We start from the raw sequence: 18,058 nt of genomic DNA, 5'->3' as shown, positions 1-18,058 counted from the left end.
AATCTGTGCAACATACAATACTAATATTATAAACAAACAAATATGTTGAAGATCTAAATAATTTATCTTCAACTTGACTGTTGCAACACATACTGAATTTATTTCCTCAAGCTGGCACTTCAGATTCATTTATACTCAACACTGTCAACATATAGGACTGAGACCCAAGAAAGTCCTGTCACTTCATCTTTTCTGGCCCTCAGACTTTCTCACACTCATTTGTAATTTCTTTAGTTTGAGCCTTAAACTCTGAAACATTCATGTTGACTCCTCCGTCACGTCTCCAGTTCAGTGGGAACTCTGAAGGCCGGACATCTGCTGACAAATTTCACTACTGTTCTTTAAGAGCTGCTTGTTTTTATCCTGTGACTCCCTGGAGGTTTGTGCTCTCTCCTCTCTAATGGCTGCCAATATATAGATGGGCATTTTATCAAGTTTACAGATGAGTCTGTCTCTCTACCTCCTCTGCTGGAGGGAGGAAATGACAGCAGTCACATAGTGGATTGGCTTTGTATCAAGCTCTGGTCGTTTTTTTTAATATATATATGTGGCACAACATGAATCTCTGCAAAATAATAAAATTTAAGTTTGGAGGTAAATTTCAGCTGCTGACAGATTAACTGTAATCTAGTGCAAAGTGTGAAGTCCATCGTTTTACATCGTAGTACATTTCAATTCTGACTCCAAATTTGCATCAGTCAACCCTCAACTTTTTACATACAGATTTGTTAAAGATCAAGAATTTTCACAGTGCATCAACATGTGTGACTGCAAATGTTTTCCTACATATAAATCAGCAGCTCACAACAAAGTGGAAATTGGGATTTCAGTGCAGACAGATGGATTTAAAAATGTTGATTATTCCCTTCTCTGCAGATGTTAAAGCAATTCAACAGTACAGATGTCTATAAAAGAGTTTATTAACACATGGTGACACACCAAAATATTTTTACAACAAAACAGAGAAAACAGGAATAAGGAAATGCACACTCAACATTCAGTTGAATGCTTTGAGAAAGTTTTGAGAAATCTTAAATGAGACATCCTTTAAACCCGTGGACCAATACTTAGTCTTGGACTGGGAGAAACAGGGCTGCAAAAACCCAGAGAAAGCAAACCTACTGGATTGTGTTTATTTTATTTACTTTTTACTGCTTATATTTAGCTGATAGTTAAGCACTGAGTTTTCTGTGTTTTGTACAGTGGATAAAGTTGAATTGTGCTCTTATCGTTTATATACACTTCCCGGGCAAAAAAGCAAGTCAAAGTCTAATATTTGGTTTATTGCCCACCATACAAGCCTGTACAGGCAGTGTTATGATCTGGGGTGGCTACAGTTGGTCATGCCTAGATTCAGCAACATTATGCCTCTAAAAATTAGAGTTCAACTGACAACCTTAATATACCGAATTACCAGGTTTTTCAAGCATATTCCAAGACGAGAATGCCAGGATTTATCAGACTCAAATTGTGAAAGAATAGTTCAGGAAACATGAGTCATCTTTTTCACACATTGACTGACCACCACAGAGGCAACACCTGAAACTTTCCGAGAAACTTTGCAATATGCTCTAGAGGTGTTTACACAGTGGTCTGTGTCTCCCATCATTAATACAAGATCTTGGTGAAAAATGAAGGGGACTGTGGATTGAAATACATTCCATAGCTTATCAAAACAACTGCTGTCTGCACCTTGTTATCAAAAAGCTCCTGCTTTAAACAGCATCACAGTCTTGAATGTTTAAACCAGTCTGACTTGGAGCATTTAGAAACTTCCCAGAACCCCAGCTGGTTCCATTATCATCAAGCATTTAAAACCTAAGAGTCACTGCAAACTAAACTGCATACTTGTTCCTTATGATCTCTCCACCTTCAACTTCCACCTGCTCGTAAAGCCACTTCCGGTCACAGCGGCACTCTACCCCACACTTGCGTGAGCCGCATTCGGGACAGGGATAAAAGCAGCCCATACAGTCTACGTCCAGACAGTCACACATGTCAACGCTGTTAGAGAGCAGTCGACCCTTGTTGTCGTACACTCTGCTTTTGGCTGCATTGCTCAGCCTGTAGGATCCAGAAAAAAAAGAAAAGAAAATTATCTTAATGTGTGATTTGTTCCGTCTGATGCCTCTGTGTAAATCTACATCCACAATTACAATTTAGAAGCACTCGGTAAAGGGTTAAGGCTTTTTGTCCTATAGGGGTAAATTAAACAACAATCAAATGTAGTTTGGGATTTAAGAGGTTTGACCTTAAACGGAAACATTGTCTGCAAGTTCCCAAAACCTGCAATCAAACATTTAGACTCCCTTCAGGCCACTATGACCAACAGTGCAGAAAAGAGAAAAGATTACATTTTTGAACTGTCAAAGTTTGTTTCTATAGCATATTTAAAAACAACCTTTGCAAATGAAACGAAATGAATGTATACAGTAATAAAATCAGACATAAAAAATATACCAATATAAATGATAAAACATAAAAACTCAATTTAAAATAAGCTATGCATGAAGAGCTGAAAACCAAACACTGAATTTTGCTGTTAGAATGAAAGAAATAGCCTCAAATTGTCTCACCTGTCAGACAGCTGCTTTCCTCCACGACCACCTCGTCCACCCTGAGGCCAAATAAATATGAGTATTTTTAAACTGAAGTAAATTATTCCCACGATGGATTGTGGTTAGCTTCATAAGGTCGGAGAGGTGACATATGTTTTACCCACAGTAGAGACAAGTCGTTTCAGAAAACTCACCCTCATTCCTCCTCGTTTCTCCCTGCGTATATTGGCAGCTTCTCTCGCTCTGTCTCTGTCCACTTGTGATCCCACTTGATTTACGGTGTTTGGCTCCTTTGGTACCACCACTCTTTTACGAAGTTCAATCTGCAGAATAATCACAGTCATAATCTATTCTCACGGACCAGCTTGTTTTGAAAACAAACTGCTGTTAGAGAGGAATACCGCACTTCTTTCCATCATTATTCAAGAGTGTGGTCTTTCATTTTGAGAGCGTTTTGAACAAAAGAAGATGAAATCTGTATCAGAGCAGGAGATATTTAAGAGCAAAGTGAAGATTTTAAGTGAACAGTTTTCTAAAATTAAGGACCATCCTCATGAAATAAGATGCAAATACAAGTCTGTAGAGGAAACATCTCAACAATGTTGTGAGCCTACACCTTTGATGAATCTTGTCCATGGTTGAATTGGGTGGGCACAGCATCCTCCCTCAGAAACTGTTTACCATTGTAGTCTCTGAAGCAGTCAGTCCTGAAATGCTCCGAGCACAGGCAGGTGTTGGATGTTGGGATGAAGTTTTTCATCCCCAGGCTGTGCACCCATTTGCTTGCAAGTTGAGGCTTGCTGAGTGGAAACCTGGCACACAGGAGAATTATTTATTATTATTTTCAATCATCTTTTAATTGACATTTTTAAATTACTGACGTTATTTAGGTGCTATATAACTGAGGGAGATTTGATTATTTCTACTACGTTTGTGAAAGCACTCTGTAACTATGCAGATACAAGGCAACTTTAATACGCATTAAAAACAAACTCGTATATACAGTGCATTATAAAAAGAATTGCAAAACTTATTTTCACCCAACGTTGGCAGGATAGTTTGTACAGTAGCATGGCGATTTTCAAAGTCAACAACGTGATTCGGCACAAAACAGATCACAACCCCAGTAAAGATGCCACACGAAATTATGATAAGATGTTTAGTGTATTCTACGACTGTAGTAGGCACGAGACTTCAAGCTAACGTTAGCTGTGAATTAGTAGTCAGGACGTGATAACTGAAGTCCAAAAACAGACTTTGAATTCATGTTAAAATGAATGCTTTAACATTTGCTCGTATCTGTTTCTATCCAGTGTGTTTTATAATACAAAGGTTACAGTTAAGCTATGGTGCCTCTGCTCCATCGGTAAACACTTACCTATAAAATCTTATTTCCGACCCTTTGACAAACTTGTTGTTGCACCCGGCTGCCGCACAAATTACCGGCATTTTATCCTTCTTATGTTAATGTGCAGTAATGCAGAAAAACGCTGTAAATGCACAGGAAAGGGATCAAACGTGATTGTTTTAATTTCTTGTTATTCTTCTTCGTTGGAAATAAAGTGTACATCTACTTCCACTTCCGTTTGCCCTTAGACCCAACTGCCCTCTAGCGGCAGCTCAGATTGTAAAATCACAATTGCTCACACAGGCAGATTTCTTCTTTGACTACGTTCACATTCGATCATCTTGGAGTAAACAATATTGGAATAATGACTTTGAGGACTTTAATATGAATGTTATTTGGAGTTACAGTTTAACAAATATTTGCTTTCTAATAAATGTAAAGTGGATTTTTAAATTGTATAATAAACTTTCCTAACAAAACACTTTCTTAAACACATAGAAATTATATTTGTGTACTCTGTTATACTGGTGCAGGGAAAAAATGCACTCAATGTATAAATGTATTGATGTAAATTCTTCTGGACTTTTAAGTGGGATCAATATTAACTGAAAGAAATTGGATGTTAGTTTTTAAAAAAGGAAATGGACAAAGCAGTGTTCTTATTTTACATGAAACAAATGAAAACATAAATGACCACACAGCCCCAGAATAGACAGCAAAAAAGAGAAAGGTGTTCATGGCTCAAAAAAGAAAAGCTCAATATTACATACATACAACTGAGAAAGAGATCATCAGTGCTGTTTTTCATGTTTATATCTTCATTTAGTTATTGTAAGAGTATTGTTGTTTTTTTAATCATTATTATCTTAAGTATTTCCAGAAGATGGCGACAGTGCACATTTAAAAATGGTTGTCAAGCGCCGATAAAAATAACAAAAGAAGAAGTAGAAATGTCCACCCCTCACCATGAATACCACCATCACCCACACACCCGCTTCCTGCTGCTGTAGCTGCCTGAGCCGCCGGATCACATGACACTGGAGTAAGCTGACTAGCTTAGCGAGCTAACGCGCTAGCCTCGGTTGTCAAAGCCGCTGTCAACAACGTACCCAGACCGGACGGAGTATCTTGGCCCCGCTAAGAATAACTTTGAAACTCTTGAAGTCACCGGCAAGTCAACCATTTTTGCCTGCTTCATTAATACGTGTAGTATTTTAGCTAAACTAGCGAATCCGAACTTGATAAAAGGGAGTTCCTTTCGAGTGCGGCTGCGTTAAGCTAACGTTAACAATTCCGGCCTTGTTTCGGGTCTGTCATGAATCTAATCTTACTTGACCTCTCTCAGACACCTTGTTCTAATGATCCTCACCAGCAGTGACTGGCACAATCAAATATTGTTAACGCGGGGTAAACAATGTCTGTCTGTGACGACGAAGTTGTTGCTAGCAGTGTGTTAGTCCACCTGCTAACTTGCAGCACTTGTTAACAAACTAACTTGGCTAATATAAGTAACGAGTCTGTGGCCAGAACAACCACGATATTTAACCATCATAAGATAGTGACAGCTTCAACACTGTCACTATCTTCAGTTGTCACGAGGGTTTATAGTCACCATTTGCTCTTCTTGAGTGCCAACAAAGTTACCACAGTTGCGTAATTACAATGTTTATTAGTTGACTACTAACCAGCTAGCCAACTCACAAGTATGATAGAGTGTCGTTGCATCTGTGTCTTGGTCCCTACTGTTGTAGTTATTGTTTTTAATTATCAGGTCCAACCCCACAGGTGTTTTTCTTGTGTTTTCTTGTATTTGTGCCCAATTAGTCCTCTGTGTTGACGTGCACAGACTGTTGTCAGTTGTTGGATAACCTTTATCCCTATCATATTTTATTAACCTTGCATGACTGCACCCCTCTGATCAGAGGTCCCCAGACAGGAGAAGTGAAAACACTGGGTGGGTCTGCAGAGCCTTAAAGTACTGCATTTACTACTACTTCTTCTTCCAGTAGTGTCGCGATTATCTATGGGAACATTTAATTTTAAAGGCAGTAAGCACTGACTCCTTGCTTTCACACCAAGTTGTTGCTGAGTGGGTTTGTCCCTGTTTGCTTAAGCATGGAGGGTTTCATCCATCTGTACCCTGAGAGTCTGAGAAAGTGAAATTTCCCACCAACAGTAATGCTGACAGGTTTACTCAGTAAGCATAAACATTCTGAAATCACCCAACCCATGTTCTCAGACTGATAGTCACATTGCTGCATTTCCTTTTAGGCCTTTTTATTGTCCCCAGAATATATTTTTCTCATAAAATCGGAAACCAAATCCTTGCATCAATGATATTGCGATACAGCCATCATCTTTTGAGTTAGAAACCAGTCTGTCATATTCATTCTTTTTTTCTTTCTTTCTTTTCCATCTCATGTCCTTTTAAATAATCAAAATGGGATGTTTGAGTTGATGATGTGTTTGATACAAACTCGCCATGTCTTTTTGGCTAAGTGATTAAGTTTACATTGGCTTGTGAGTAATTATAAGCTATAGGACTGCTTTAAGTGGTTTAGATTTATGTTAATGGAGGCAAGAAAATTATCTTACTTTTGCCTGTAGTTAGTTATACCATTAGGTTTTCAAAAAAGTTTCAAAGTTTTAGTTTTTTTCTGGGTTTAATTACTTTTTATTGGTGCTTCATTTCCAGTCATCTATGACAACATGCACATGGACAAAGGTAACTTACTGATAAGACGTAAGGGACATTGGACTTGAGTAGAGAGTTCAGGGTAGGGATGATATAATGTCATAGGAAGAGTAGAAATGTTAAGTAACCAAAGAATGTGTATTCTCTTTACAAAATTATACATGCATATATAAGTGGTTAGTAGATATAAGTAGTCTATAAAACAGACTGTAGTATAGCTTCAGATCCAAATGTAGACTGCACATTGTGTTCTTCAGTTCTGACATGACATTCAACATTGATTTATAGTTCCTCATGTGAATATAAGGTTAAAGTCTGCCTTTTTAGTTGAATGAGAAAAGAAGGGGTTGTCCATGTGGGTCTGTCTGATTTGAGGCTGTTTTTAGTAGGATCAGCTGCTTTAATTCTCACAGTGAAAGGCTGGAGCACTGCAGCCCTGTGGGGAGTAAGAAGCTAGGCAAATGACCAATAGTAACCTTTTATGTTTCCTCTTTCCTCCCCCCACCCCCCCTCGTGTTTTTTTTCCTCCTGTCTCCCATAGGGCATTGTAGAAATCAACTTGTCTCGCTCTCTTCATGATATCAAGTCATTAAGCGTCCACCTAGTCAGTGGTTCTGGCATCAAGGCTCTACAGGTAATCAAGTGATCTGTCAGCACGGGTACATTGACAGAGGTTGTGGATTCACATGCCAAGATGGATGGGCGATAAATAAGACATCCACTTCAGAGGTAAGGTCAGTCCAACACTGTGCTTGTCAAAGTCACTGAGGCAGTTTCATTTTAGCTAAATGGAGCTTTAAATCACAATGTGATCCTTGTAGTTTTATTTAAGGATTCACTGATGTTAATATGTATAATAAATCTGCCTGGAGAAAGTAGCATATTCATGGCACTGAATTGTATGCATTTGTAGAACTTGTTAGATATTACCAGAGTATTCTATTTTGCCTTTATTTTCTTCAGTTACAAGTGCTAGACATATATAGGACATATATAACAATAATCATTATTACAAGAGCCATCTCAATTGTCATTGTCTTGTCTGTTGATTTCTTTTTAAACACTGATTAGAGTAATCTATGTATCTCATTTAAAACAGGCATATGTTGAGTCTTTAACTGTCTTTGTTGCTTATAAACAACAACAGAAATAAATCACAGAATTATAGTTAGCTGAATGATGGCAAGTAATTATGTATGTATGTACCTGTATTTTAGTACTTAAAAAGTACAATATTAGTCATAGGGGACAAATAATTATAACAAATTCACATTAAAGAAGTGGAAGTCAGGGAACCACTCACACAGATCAATTATCAAAATGATTAACAATTAATTCAGTAAATGATTATTAAAAGTTTCATATTAACAGATTCATAATCTTTCCAGCCCTCTTTTTGGCTCCCCTTTCTGTTTCAAAAACAAACATACATTAGTGAAAGCACTCTGCCTAGACTGCTCAGTTTCATAAAGTGAGAAAACACTCCTCTATCTTGCAAGATAAACAAGGTATTCAATTTGAAAATTGAATTGTATTTCTATTGCATAGCTGTGGATCATTGTTCACATTACAGCTATTCAGATAAAACAATTTTAAAGCTCATTTATTCTTTTTAAATGCTGATGATTTCCACGGTGTGCTTTCCTGTCTTGTGTTACCAATTAACAACAAATTAATAGAAAGTATGCTTTGTTCAGGTTTGGAGGTGCAATAAAATTAGATGTCACAAATAAAACCTTTCTCTGGGTTATGTGAGAACAAAATTATTTTGGACAATATGATGTGAGATGACAGAAGGGTTTTAGTTATTCTTCACTATATGACCTTATTTCTGCAACAGATTTATTCCTTTGAAAGGTTTTTCCCCACTCTTGAGAAGTACTTGTTCATTGTACTTACAGTCTCTGTAATATTTTAAAACCTCGACCTTACTGTGTAAATGAATATCAATTAGTTGATCCTTTAAATATCTAGTTGCATTAGAACACTTAAAAGTCAGTGAGAAAGGCATTCAGACAAATGGTATTGAGCTGATTTTAAAGAAGATGCACACTTGACAGTCAGAATATGTATCAGTCCCACAAGAGTACATATTAAATATAGAGAAACTAACCCCACAATACAGACTTTACATTTAAAAAAAGAACAAATGAGTACAGTTGTAGTTTAAATCACTAGAGGCTAATTTGCTCAAGACATTACACAAATGTCTACACTACATAAACAGATTCTCTGTCTTTTAGGAATGCCAAGAATAGCCAATATTCGTGTATTGGGTGTCTGCTGAATCATTTCCCTGAAATCCACATGACAATCTTTCAGTTCTGCTTTTATAGTCGGTTGGTTGTTCTGCAGCCACAGAAGGCAAGTTCTGTGGTGATTTCCTCGACTTGAAGTTAAAAATCCATCTAAGAACTGCAATCTGCCATGTAAGAAAATAGTAACTGCTCTGAATTTGCTGTTACTTACCTACACTCACATTTGGATTACTGGTTGCAGTGTCTTTACTGTAGATTGAAGAAGTGTGGTAGGCTTAATTTTACTTCACGAGATTTGGCACCATAATCAAATGGTTTTTTTTTGTTTTTCACAGGTACAGGTTGATTTCGTAATGACAAGCTGCTGTGCAGAAGATGTCCACGCTGTCTGTGACTGATATCCCAGATGTTGGTCATGGTAAGAAGAGCCTCTTTTACATATTAGTCCCAAAGTCTAATTCTCTAAATGTGACTCAGTCTCAACGTGCTATTTACTGTATATTTTAGTGGGTGGGTAGATTCTGTTCCTTGCATTGTTTTATCTATTATTTTGTTTTTTATAATGTTTTTAATGAATTTGTTTCTTGTTTAAAAAATAAACATTAAATTCTGAGATCAAGTGGAATTATAAACTCACAGGGAAAATAAAATGCACTAAATTAAAACTTAAAGGACATGATATGTGGATAATTGTATCTTTTGTTTATGTCATTTAATTTTTAATATTATGAATAGTAATGAATTTTTGTTACGTAGTGTAGCTTTGCTTTAATTGTAACTATGTTATAAGGGCAGTGCTACAGAATGTATTGAGTCTTTTTAAGTTTACATTTTCATGTACTTTTAAATCAAATCTGAGCCAGGCAGAGGAGATACAGGACAGATAGACACACACACCAAACTGAAAAAAAGTTCCACTCCACCCCAAAACACAGAAGCAGTGAGGCCATTGTGATTAATGATTGTGTGAAATCTTAACGTGATGCTCATAATCCAGCAGCAGTGGCAAATATAGGAGAAACACTAAATAGTATTTATTCCATAACTTGTGTTTTGTATGCACATATCTGTTGTGTGCAATCTTTTGACTAACATACGTCAGGAGTTGGTTTTGGACAATGGCCAAAACTGATACAGACTTGTAGTTTGACGTTTGTTTCTCATCTATCAGATGAGACTAAGGTGTTTGAAGGGACCTCTGAGCTGCAGCTGGACTGCATGGTTGAGAAGAGCAGTGGGAGCTCCACAGTGAAGCCTGATGGTGTGCTGTCGCTGGCTGACCTCCCCCACCCCAATGACTTCCACGTCCCTCCTCACAACGGGCCTCCACTGACCGAAATGAGCAGCCCTCTGCCGGTAGAGCCGAGTGACATCAAGCTGGATCCTGCTGCAGGTGACACATCCGCCAGCATAGGTGAGAGTCAAGTACTTGTTTTAAATAGCTTTGTTACACAATATTGACTTTCAAGTGCTGAGTTGTATCTTTTTTTTTTATTAAAGACTGAATGGTAGTTTTCGTCTTATGAAACTGAATTAAACCAAGCACATAATAAGTGACTTACATAGCACACATGTTTAGGAATGTCTCATTACGAATATGATAAACTAGTCCTCTGTTACCGTTTAGTTGTTGCAATTAATCATCATTGAAAAGAGCACATCACTCTTCTGAAAATGATTCAATGAGAGCAGGAATGGTGAAAATTAGACCACAATACTTAAATCGTATAAAAAGATTTAGCCTAGATTTGATCAGGATTAGGGGAAATGGTGATTGCACTACAACAACACTGTCCCAGACTGCAGAATGGTATTTTCAGATATTCTTTTACAGTAACATTTATATCTACAAACAAATGCAGTGCTACCCATTAGCCCATGTGCTAACACCATCATATATTTGTGCAGAGAAGAATCAGTATACCTGTTCCATTTCTAGATTTGAGTTGTTGGATTGTAATATACTATAGAAGTGCAGGCTGAATAATGTTGCTGCCTCAAATTATGCCTTAACTTAATTACTTCATTTTCTGTGTGTATAGATGGTCAGCCAGTAAAGCGAAAGAAGGGTCCTGCACCCAAGATGCTGGGCAATGAGGTGTGCAGTGTATGTGGTGACAAGGCCTCTGGTTTTCATTACAACGTGTTGAGCTGTGAAGGCTGCAAGGGCTTCTTTCGACGCAGCGTCATCAAAAGTGCTCAGTACTCCTGCAAGAACAATGGGCGCTGTGAAATGGACATGTATATGCGTCGCAAGTGCCAGCAGTGCCGCCTACGCAAGTGTCGCGAGGCGGGCATGTTGGAGCAGTGTGAGTTACTAACCCTAATCCGATGCAGAAAATTCAGACTGCATGTAGAGATCATGAGAATGGAGCTTCAATCTAGATGTACATCCTCTTTGACCTACAGGTGTCCTCTCTGAGGAACAAATCAGAGTAAAGAAGATGAAGAAGCAGCATGAGGAGGAGACAGCACGCACGTCCACAGTCGTCACCCCCACACCTCAACAGAATATGGCCTCACTCGATCCTCAGCAACAGGAGATGATAGAGAAGCTTGTGGCCATGCAGAAGCAATGCAACAAGAGGTCTTTCCTTGACCGACCAAAAGTTACTGTAGGTGAACGTCTCGCAGAATAGATTTGTTTGTTTGGTTGTTCAAGCTGTCCCGCAATGTTAACCAAATATTGACCAATGTTTTGGTTTACTCTACTACATGTGTATCACTGAATTCAGCAGACTTCATAGACTACTATGAGCATATTCAAGAATACCTTCAAACTGGTGTGCAGTTTGTAGTGGCAATGATTTTTTTGGTATTACTGAAAATTAGCTTTACTTAAGGAATACATAAGCGAGGATGCATTTGGGTTGTTAGCATGCAGCCATAATATGGCAGTTTTACAAGAAAAACAAAGCTGCTATAGAAGTCTAGTTTAGTTTCTGTGCAACTGTCGATGTGGGTGGGCACACAGAGTCAGGACATCTGTTTTGCTGAAAACCCCTTTGAATTGAATTTGGATTTAATCTAAAATATGCAGTGGTTGCTGCTTTTGCAGTTTTAGAAGTCATACTTTCCCTGGTATGACTTGTTTACTCCATGTATTCATTAATGTGCTTGATGTGCTGTTTTGTGTATGCATCTCACAGCCTTGGCCACAAAGTCAGGACTTGCAGAACCGAGAAGTGCGTCAACAGCGATTCGCTCACTTCACTGAGTTAGCAATCATGTCAGTCCAGGAGATTGTGGATTTTGCTAAGCAGCTTCCCGGTTTCCTGGAGCTCACAAGGGAGGATCAGATTGCTCTACTCAAGACGTCGACTATTGAGGTTTGTTGTGATTTATGGAGATGCTCCAATCCAACTTGTTCATCTCTGAAACAGACACCCATTGTTGGCCCAGTTTCATACAAGTGATAAGTAAAGTTGTACAGCTTAGAGTGACTTTGCACACAACCTTAACGTGACCTTAACATTGTTTTCTTTGCTTTATGAAACATGTAACAGAAAATTGTCAGATATATTCGATTTGCTAAATTATTTATATTCAAGTTAGAGTAACATCAACTTATCTTTTGTATTTCCTTTCATGATATTGGAAGAATACATATTTTATGTGTGTTGATTCTTTGTAATTTCATTTAAATTCAAAAGTCTAATAGACATTTTTACTCCTTAGGATTGCTGTCAAAACTGTTGCTACCTGCTTCATGTTTTGACGTCTTTGCATATACAGTACCTATATGCCAGTTTGGCTTTGTCTGTTATCCTGTACGCATGTATTCAGAATCCATTCACCTATGTGTGTGTCTCTGTCAGATCATGCTGCTTGAGACATCTCGGCGGTACAACTCTACGATTGAGAGCATAACATTCCTGAAGGATTTCAGCTACAATAAGGAGGATTTTGCCAAAGCAGGTGCATGTGCTCATTTATTTGTTTTAATTTTGTTTATTTCATGTTTATTTATATAAAGGGACAGAGCATATTAATGAACAAACAATACAATACACATGTAAATATGACGTTGCTGATTTAAGTCTGTAGTCTCTTGGCAGGTGGCAGAAAATGCATTATCAAAATACAATTTCAATAAAACAGCAATTCATACATAATACTGATAATTATCTTTAATCCCCCATGACATCACAAATACTGTTGGAAAAATTGGAACTTTAAAAGCTAACTTTAAACACAACCTGTTTAAATTAGACTGCTGTATCTTGATGTGATAAAAAATTAACATTTGATATGTAATTGATAAACTAAAACATTTTTAGGTATATTCATGCCACAACCACATTTCCTTCTGTAATAATGTTTTTTTTTTACTCTCTCTTTCTCTCTCAGGGCTTCAGTTTGAGTTCATTAACCCCATCTTTGAGTTTTCAAAAGGAATGAATGACCTACAGTTGGACGAGGCCGAATATGCTCTGCTTATTGCTATCAACATCTTCTCTGCAGGTCAGAATTCATGGACTGTTTACTCTGCGGAAAATCCTCAGTGTTGTGGCTCAAATAGAAAAATTGATACAAAGCTAATAAATGCTACACTAGGGCTGGACAATATGGTCAACAGCGCTATATAATTTCAGCAGCTTTTTTTGATATTGACCATTTTTGACATGTTCGTGTCAAAGTGTTTTATAGTTGCATTTATATTAATAATTACATCACATATTATGTTATATATTATCTACTCCATGTAAATGTATCTTAATGTCAATATCTGTACATATTGAACCTTTTGTAGTGTTGATATTGAAGAAAATAGTGATTTATGTATTTACTGAATTTTAGAATATTGAATTATTTTTATAATCATTTAATCAGTCATTTATTTTCGTAATGAATCAATTAGTTGTTTGGTCCATAAAAAATATTACTGAGTTCTATTTCACGCTATAACAAGTATCTCTTTCTTTTGTTCTGTGAAATTTATGCAGATCGGCCAAATGTGCAGGATCATGATCTGGTGGAGAGGCTGCAGCAACCGTATGTGGACGCACTGCGCTCTTACATCATGATAAAGAGACCGCATGTAAGTGCAGAGTGGTTTCTGTAACCTGTTGTCTTGTGACCGGCAGTATGTCAGCATAACCTGGTAACTGTCATAACGACAAGCACATTGGGTCAGGGCTGAGGTTAGATGTTTCTTTGTTCAGATGTCACAAGAGCAGCCATGTGTTAAATGAGAAAGGACATAAAGAAAGTGTTGTACTTCCAGAGCAGCCATCGGAATCATTTGTTGCTGCATTTTAACACATCTAAACTAACAGATGAATTCAGATGTGAGCATAAGAAAATGTCTTTTTACATTTTTCCACATTCTTCCACAGGATCATTTGATGTTCCCACGTATGCTGATGAAACTAGTGAGTCTCCGTACACTAAGTAGCGTCCACTCGGAGCAGGTTTTTGCCCTTCGCCTCCAGGACAAGAAGCTTCCCCCACTGCTCTCTGAAATCTGGGACGTCAATGAGTGACCGCAAACCTGATGTCGCACTCCTTGTTGTTGTTTTTTTTCCCCCCCCTCCATTTCTTCTTTTTTTTTATCTGACACAGACATGGTATCCAGCGGGCAGACTTCTGCCCATCTGGTCAAACAGAGACTGGTTTAAGCCTTGAGATTCTATTTTCTTGTGGGAGGAAAGCATCATTGCCCTCTGCTTTCAGACAGACTGCTAACTTAAGACTTCATCAGGAAAAACGTGAACACTGAGAAGGGACTTTGGTTATTCTTCCTTTGGAGTAGATGCTGATATGATTGGGGCAATATTAAATACCAGCATCAGGCTCTTGAAGTTGTTTATCTCTGATTTTAATATTTGTTGAAAGTAATGTCAATCTGTAGTGCAGTTCTGTACTTATCCTATAAAAATGATGAGAACGTTGAGAAGATGTTTGCAGCTCTGGCTGTGTCACAGATGCACATTCAGTTAAAATGGGGATTTGCAGTTGTGCAATTGGTGGAAATGAAACCAGAGTTGGGCATGAGCAGAGTCATATCTGCTAGTCACTTTATTAATTTTTGTGTGAAATGGTAGGTCATCTGGATTGTATTGTGCTTTGTGATATGGCAACAAATAGCTATTTTTTAAGAATGTTCCGAAATCAAACCATTTGTGTAGTTGCTCAGGAAAAGTAATGTGAAGTAGACTGAATAAGGGGGTTATTTAATTAAGACATCTTAAGTTTTCTTCCACATGCATAAGGGACCCTTTTGGTAATTTATAGATGTCCATAAACTTTCATGTAAAATTGTATATTTATTTTCACAAGAAAGAAATGAGTAGATTGCACACATGGGATGTATCCATGAGATTGTACAATCACATAACGCACAAGAGAAAGTAAAATTGCAGGTGATTGGCAGCGTGTGCCCTCATTTACAAGAAATGTTGTGACACATTTTTTTATCACAAAGCACTGGTACCTTGAAATAGTTGGTCCCAAGTGTCTTCAAATTTTATGTAAGGATGAACTGCTGTTTATAAAAGGTAAAGTCAGTCAACCATCTCTGTGACCCCTGGTTTTCCTGATGAATAAAAATCCATACTCACAAAGTTCTTCATGAATCAAACCAGTGAGATGCGATTTTATTCATTTCATGACGGTATAGCAGTTTAAAGGTGATCACGTGGTGTGTAAGAAACTGTTCCAACAGGATACAGAGAATTTCAGTCTTATTTTTGATCATTCATTAGTGATACACAAAAATTATGATTGAAAATACATTAGAAAACTACTATTGTCTGAGTACTTTCTACAATCCGCTTTAATTGTTTTGATTTCGGAATACTTGCTAAAGTCAAACTTAAAATCTCCATTATGGAGCAGAGTACAACCATTTTAATTAATATAAACAATAACGAACGTAACAACCGAGATCTAGATGTTCATATTCATTCTGCCATTCTCATACATTTCCCTTGCAGTGTGTGTTGCAACTTACTGCGTAATGCAAAATTTAGTCTCGATTCATACGCCTGTGTCAGGAACGCTGACAAGTGGACACTAATGCTATTGCAGCCTGTTTTTGAAACAACATCAAGGAAACGTACAGCAATTTTATTATTTAATCTTGTCCAAAAGACTTTGGTGATTCAACGGTCAAATCACATTTTTCCATGTTTTTGAAACCCAGTCTTAACAGATCAAGGGAATGCTACAGGACTTACTAACACAACTCTAATAATGGTAGAGGTTAGCTCTACAGCCATAATTGATTTTCATGTTTCCTTTGATTTAGTGAAATAATGGCAAGTTAACCAGCAGGCCATAATATACTGATTCTGTCAGGTGCATCGTCTTTGACCTTGCCAGCTTGGTGATCACTGGCAGACTGACACTTTTAATACCATAAAATTCTATGGGAAGACTAAATGAATATAAATGCTTGTACTTACAGTCGTCCAACTGGTGAGATTTCCTCCCTTTTCCCCAACTGGTGCTTTTAAAGACGAGACCAAATGCTGCAGTTTCATTTCCATCTGTTGCACAGCCAATTGAAAAGAAGCTTCAAGTAAATGAATTAGACACTTAAGCAGAAATTATTAATTTCATGACACTGAAATCAGCTTCAAACATACAAGTGATTAGTATGATAGATTTCATGCAACATGAATGTTCTTGTGCTGCATGTTGATCAAAAAAGCAGAAATGTTAGTGGTTGGCTCTTAAATCTTTGTTTCTTGGTATTCATGTTAAGGTAATGCTGTAGGTATCAGTTAATTGTATACTGTATATACTGACATCTGATCTCTTTTAATTACTATCCTCAAAAGGGTGACACTGTAAAAAATAATGATGATATAGAAATACAAACCTATTTTAATACATGTAATTCCTGAAGACTTTCTGTTTTGTATGCTCAGTATAAATTAAAGCAATGCTGTAGTGCTAATTTGTTTGGAACTAGAATCCCTTGTGTGCCGATCAGGCTTTACACGAGATGATGTTCAGGGATTGTCTGCATATACTCAGATTTATTTGATGTTCAAATAGAGCACTTTCCATGATGTTGTCATTTGTGGTTCAAAAGGACTCGAGAAATAGATGTGGTCAAACCAGTATGATTGGTTTGGCTTTTAAAATGTCAATACCTTACTGAGTTTTTATTTGGTTTTTATAAAATGCGTTATAATATGTGCCTTAAATACTACCTTAGAATAGTAACAATCATGATTATATCCAAAAATGTCATAATCTTGTTTCAAGTTAAGACCTTCAAGTTTCACATTGAGAAAAAACAACTGTTTAGGGCACTTCAATGTCTATTCTAAAACATACATGAAGCAACTTAAGTCATGAACTGTCTTTAAGTTAAGGCAAACTAATAAACCGCCTTTCATACACAGCCTGAAAACTACATCAGTTAGCAAGCCGGCCCTGTTAGACGACAAAACACCGTGACATACTGCAAACGGCTCAGAGTGATTACTGAGAGAGCCACTGCCGCTAATGCAAAGACTCACGTTCGTATCTACAGGGAGCAACTGTCAGCTGCCATCCGCGTATGCGTGGTGGAACACCCGCCCCTGTATTTCGAGTGCGCAATTCATTGGATATTTACGGTTATCACATAACAACGGAGATAAAGTCTCACAAATACAATTCAGTTTTAATATTACGGAAGCGCATTGCATTCATTTGAAAAAAAATTGAATATTTTTTTCCCTGTTTTTCTTAGTATTTTTTTCTGGTTTTCGGAGTAATTTTTAAAAATAAATTACTCCGAAAAAGAAACCATGATTTTTTTCAAGTGAATGCAATGCGCTTCCGTATAATATAACAACAAATTAACCGAATAAATATTGAATCTGTAATACAGTTAAACACGTATTTACATTGCATAGTACCATATTAAATCTGCCGCAAATCCCACCAAATAATACTTCCGGATTTCAAAGTAAAGGGTAGGATTATCTTCAAGTAACAACAACAAAAAAAAAAATAGCTCATGTAGTGCAATGTTGCTGAATCACCTCCTGTGTGCAGCGAGGGAATGTCGCCAAGAGATCTAAACACCGCTATACTATACACAAAAGTTGTATGGAGTTACTAGGCCTAATCAGCATTGTCTGAACAATGTCAATGGTTTGAATGTAAAATATATTTGTTCATATTTAAAAATTATGCCAACTGTGAACTTTTCCCTCAATATGTATATATATATATATATATATATATGTATATG

The 18,058-nt window shown here is 37.2% G+C and overlaps 2 protein-coding genes across 4 annotated transcripts; one reads left to right on the top strand and one right to left on the bottom strand.

Moving 5' to 3' along the window:
* Positions 1–902: 902 nt before the first annotated feature.
* Positions 903–5,096, bottom strand: arl14ep (ADP-ribosylation factor-like 14 effector protein). Of its 2 annotated transcripts, none has more exons than XM_058629167.1 (5): positions 4,872–5,096; positions 3,175–3,370; positions 2,753–2,881; positions 2,577–2,617; positions 903–2,064 (listed from the first exon to the last, which is right to left on the bottom strand). In XM_058629167.1, the coding sequence occupies exons 2-5, from the start codon at positions 3,316–3,318 to the stop codon at positions 1,836–1,838; spliced, it is 543 nt and encodes a 180-aa protein (XP_058485150.1). In that variant the 5' UTR covers positions 3,319–3,370; positions 4,872–5,096; the 3' UTR covers positions 903–1,835. The 2 variants fall into 2 exon arrangements, with proteins under 2 accessions (XP_058485150.1, XP_058485149.1); XM_058629166.1 differs by lacking the exon at positions 4,872–5,096 and adding an exon at positions 3,937–4,141.
* nr1h3 (nuclear receptor subfamily 1, group H, member 3) lies at positions 4,875–16,765 on the top strand. 2 transcript variants are annotated; one of them, XM_058629164.1, is made up of 11 exons: positions 4,875–4,948; positions 7,143–7,330; positions 9,195–9,277; positions 10,031–10,273; positions 10,902–11,168; positions 11,269–11,474; positions 12,009–12,188; positions 12,678–12,777; positions 13,210–13,323; positions 13,806–13,900; positions 14,199–16,765. In XM_058629164.1, the coding sequence occupies exons 3-11, from the start codon at positions 9,235–9,237 to the stop codon at positions 14,343–14,345; spliced, it is 1,395 nt and encodes a 464-aa protein (XP_058485147.1). In that variant the 5' UTR covers positions 4,875–4,948; positions 7,143–7,330; positions 9,195–9,234; the 3' UTR covers positions 14,346–16,765. The 2 variants fall into 2 exon arrangements, with proteins under 2 accessions (XP_058485147.1, XP_058485148.1); XM_058629165.1 differs by having other exon boundaries at positions 7,143–7,335.
* The last annotated feature ends 1,293 nt before the right edge of the window (positions 16,766–18,058 follow it).

The sequence above is a fragment of the Solea solea genome, chromosome 5, assembly GCF_958295425.1.
Source record: "Solea solea chromosome 5, fSolSol10.1, whole genome shotgun sequence".
Lineage (NCBI taxonomy): Eukaryota > Metazoa > Chordata > Actinopteri > Pleuronectiformes > Soleidae > Solea > Solea solea.
Note: the sequence above shows the minus strand (reverse complement) of the source record. Positions and strands in the feature narration are given on the sequence as shown.

What these genes read in the sequence shown, in the direction of transcription:
- nr1h3 (XM_058629164.1), top strand. Translation starts at nt 9,235, where the DNA reads ATGTCCACGCTGTCTGTGACTGATATCCCAGATGTTGGTCATG. An exon ending in TGACACATCCGCCAGCATAG is followed by an intron (nt 10,274 to 10,901) that starts GTGAGAGTCAAG and finishes CTGTGTGTATAG; the next exon opens with ATGGTCAGCCAGTAAAGCGA. An exon ending in TATCAACATCTTCTCTGCAG is followed by an intron (nt 13,324 to 13,805) that starts GTCAGAATTCAT and finishes AAATTTATGCAG; the next exon opens with ATCGGCCAAATGTGCAGGAT.
- arl14ep (XM_058629166.1), bottom strand. Translation starts at nt 4,007, where the DNA reads ATGCCGGTAATTTGTGCGGCAGCCGGGTGCAACAACAAGTTTGTCAAA. An exon ending in TCGGAAATAAGATTTTATAG is followed by an intron (nt 3,371 to 3,936) that starts GTAAGTGTTTAC and finishes CCTGTGTGCCAG; the next exon opens with GTTTCCACTCAGCAAGCCTC. An exon ending in ATGGACAAGATTCATCAAAG is followed by an intron (nt 2,882 to 3,174) that starts GTGTAGGCTCAC and finishes ATTATTCTGCAG; the next exon opens with ATTGAACTTCGTAAAAGAGT.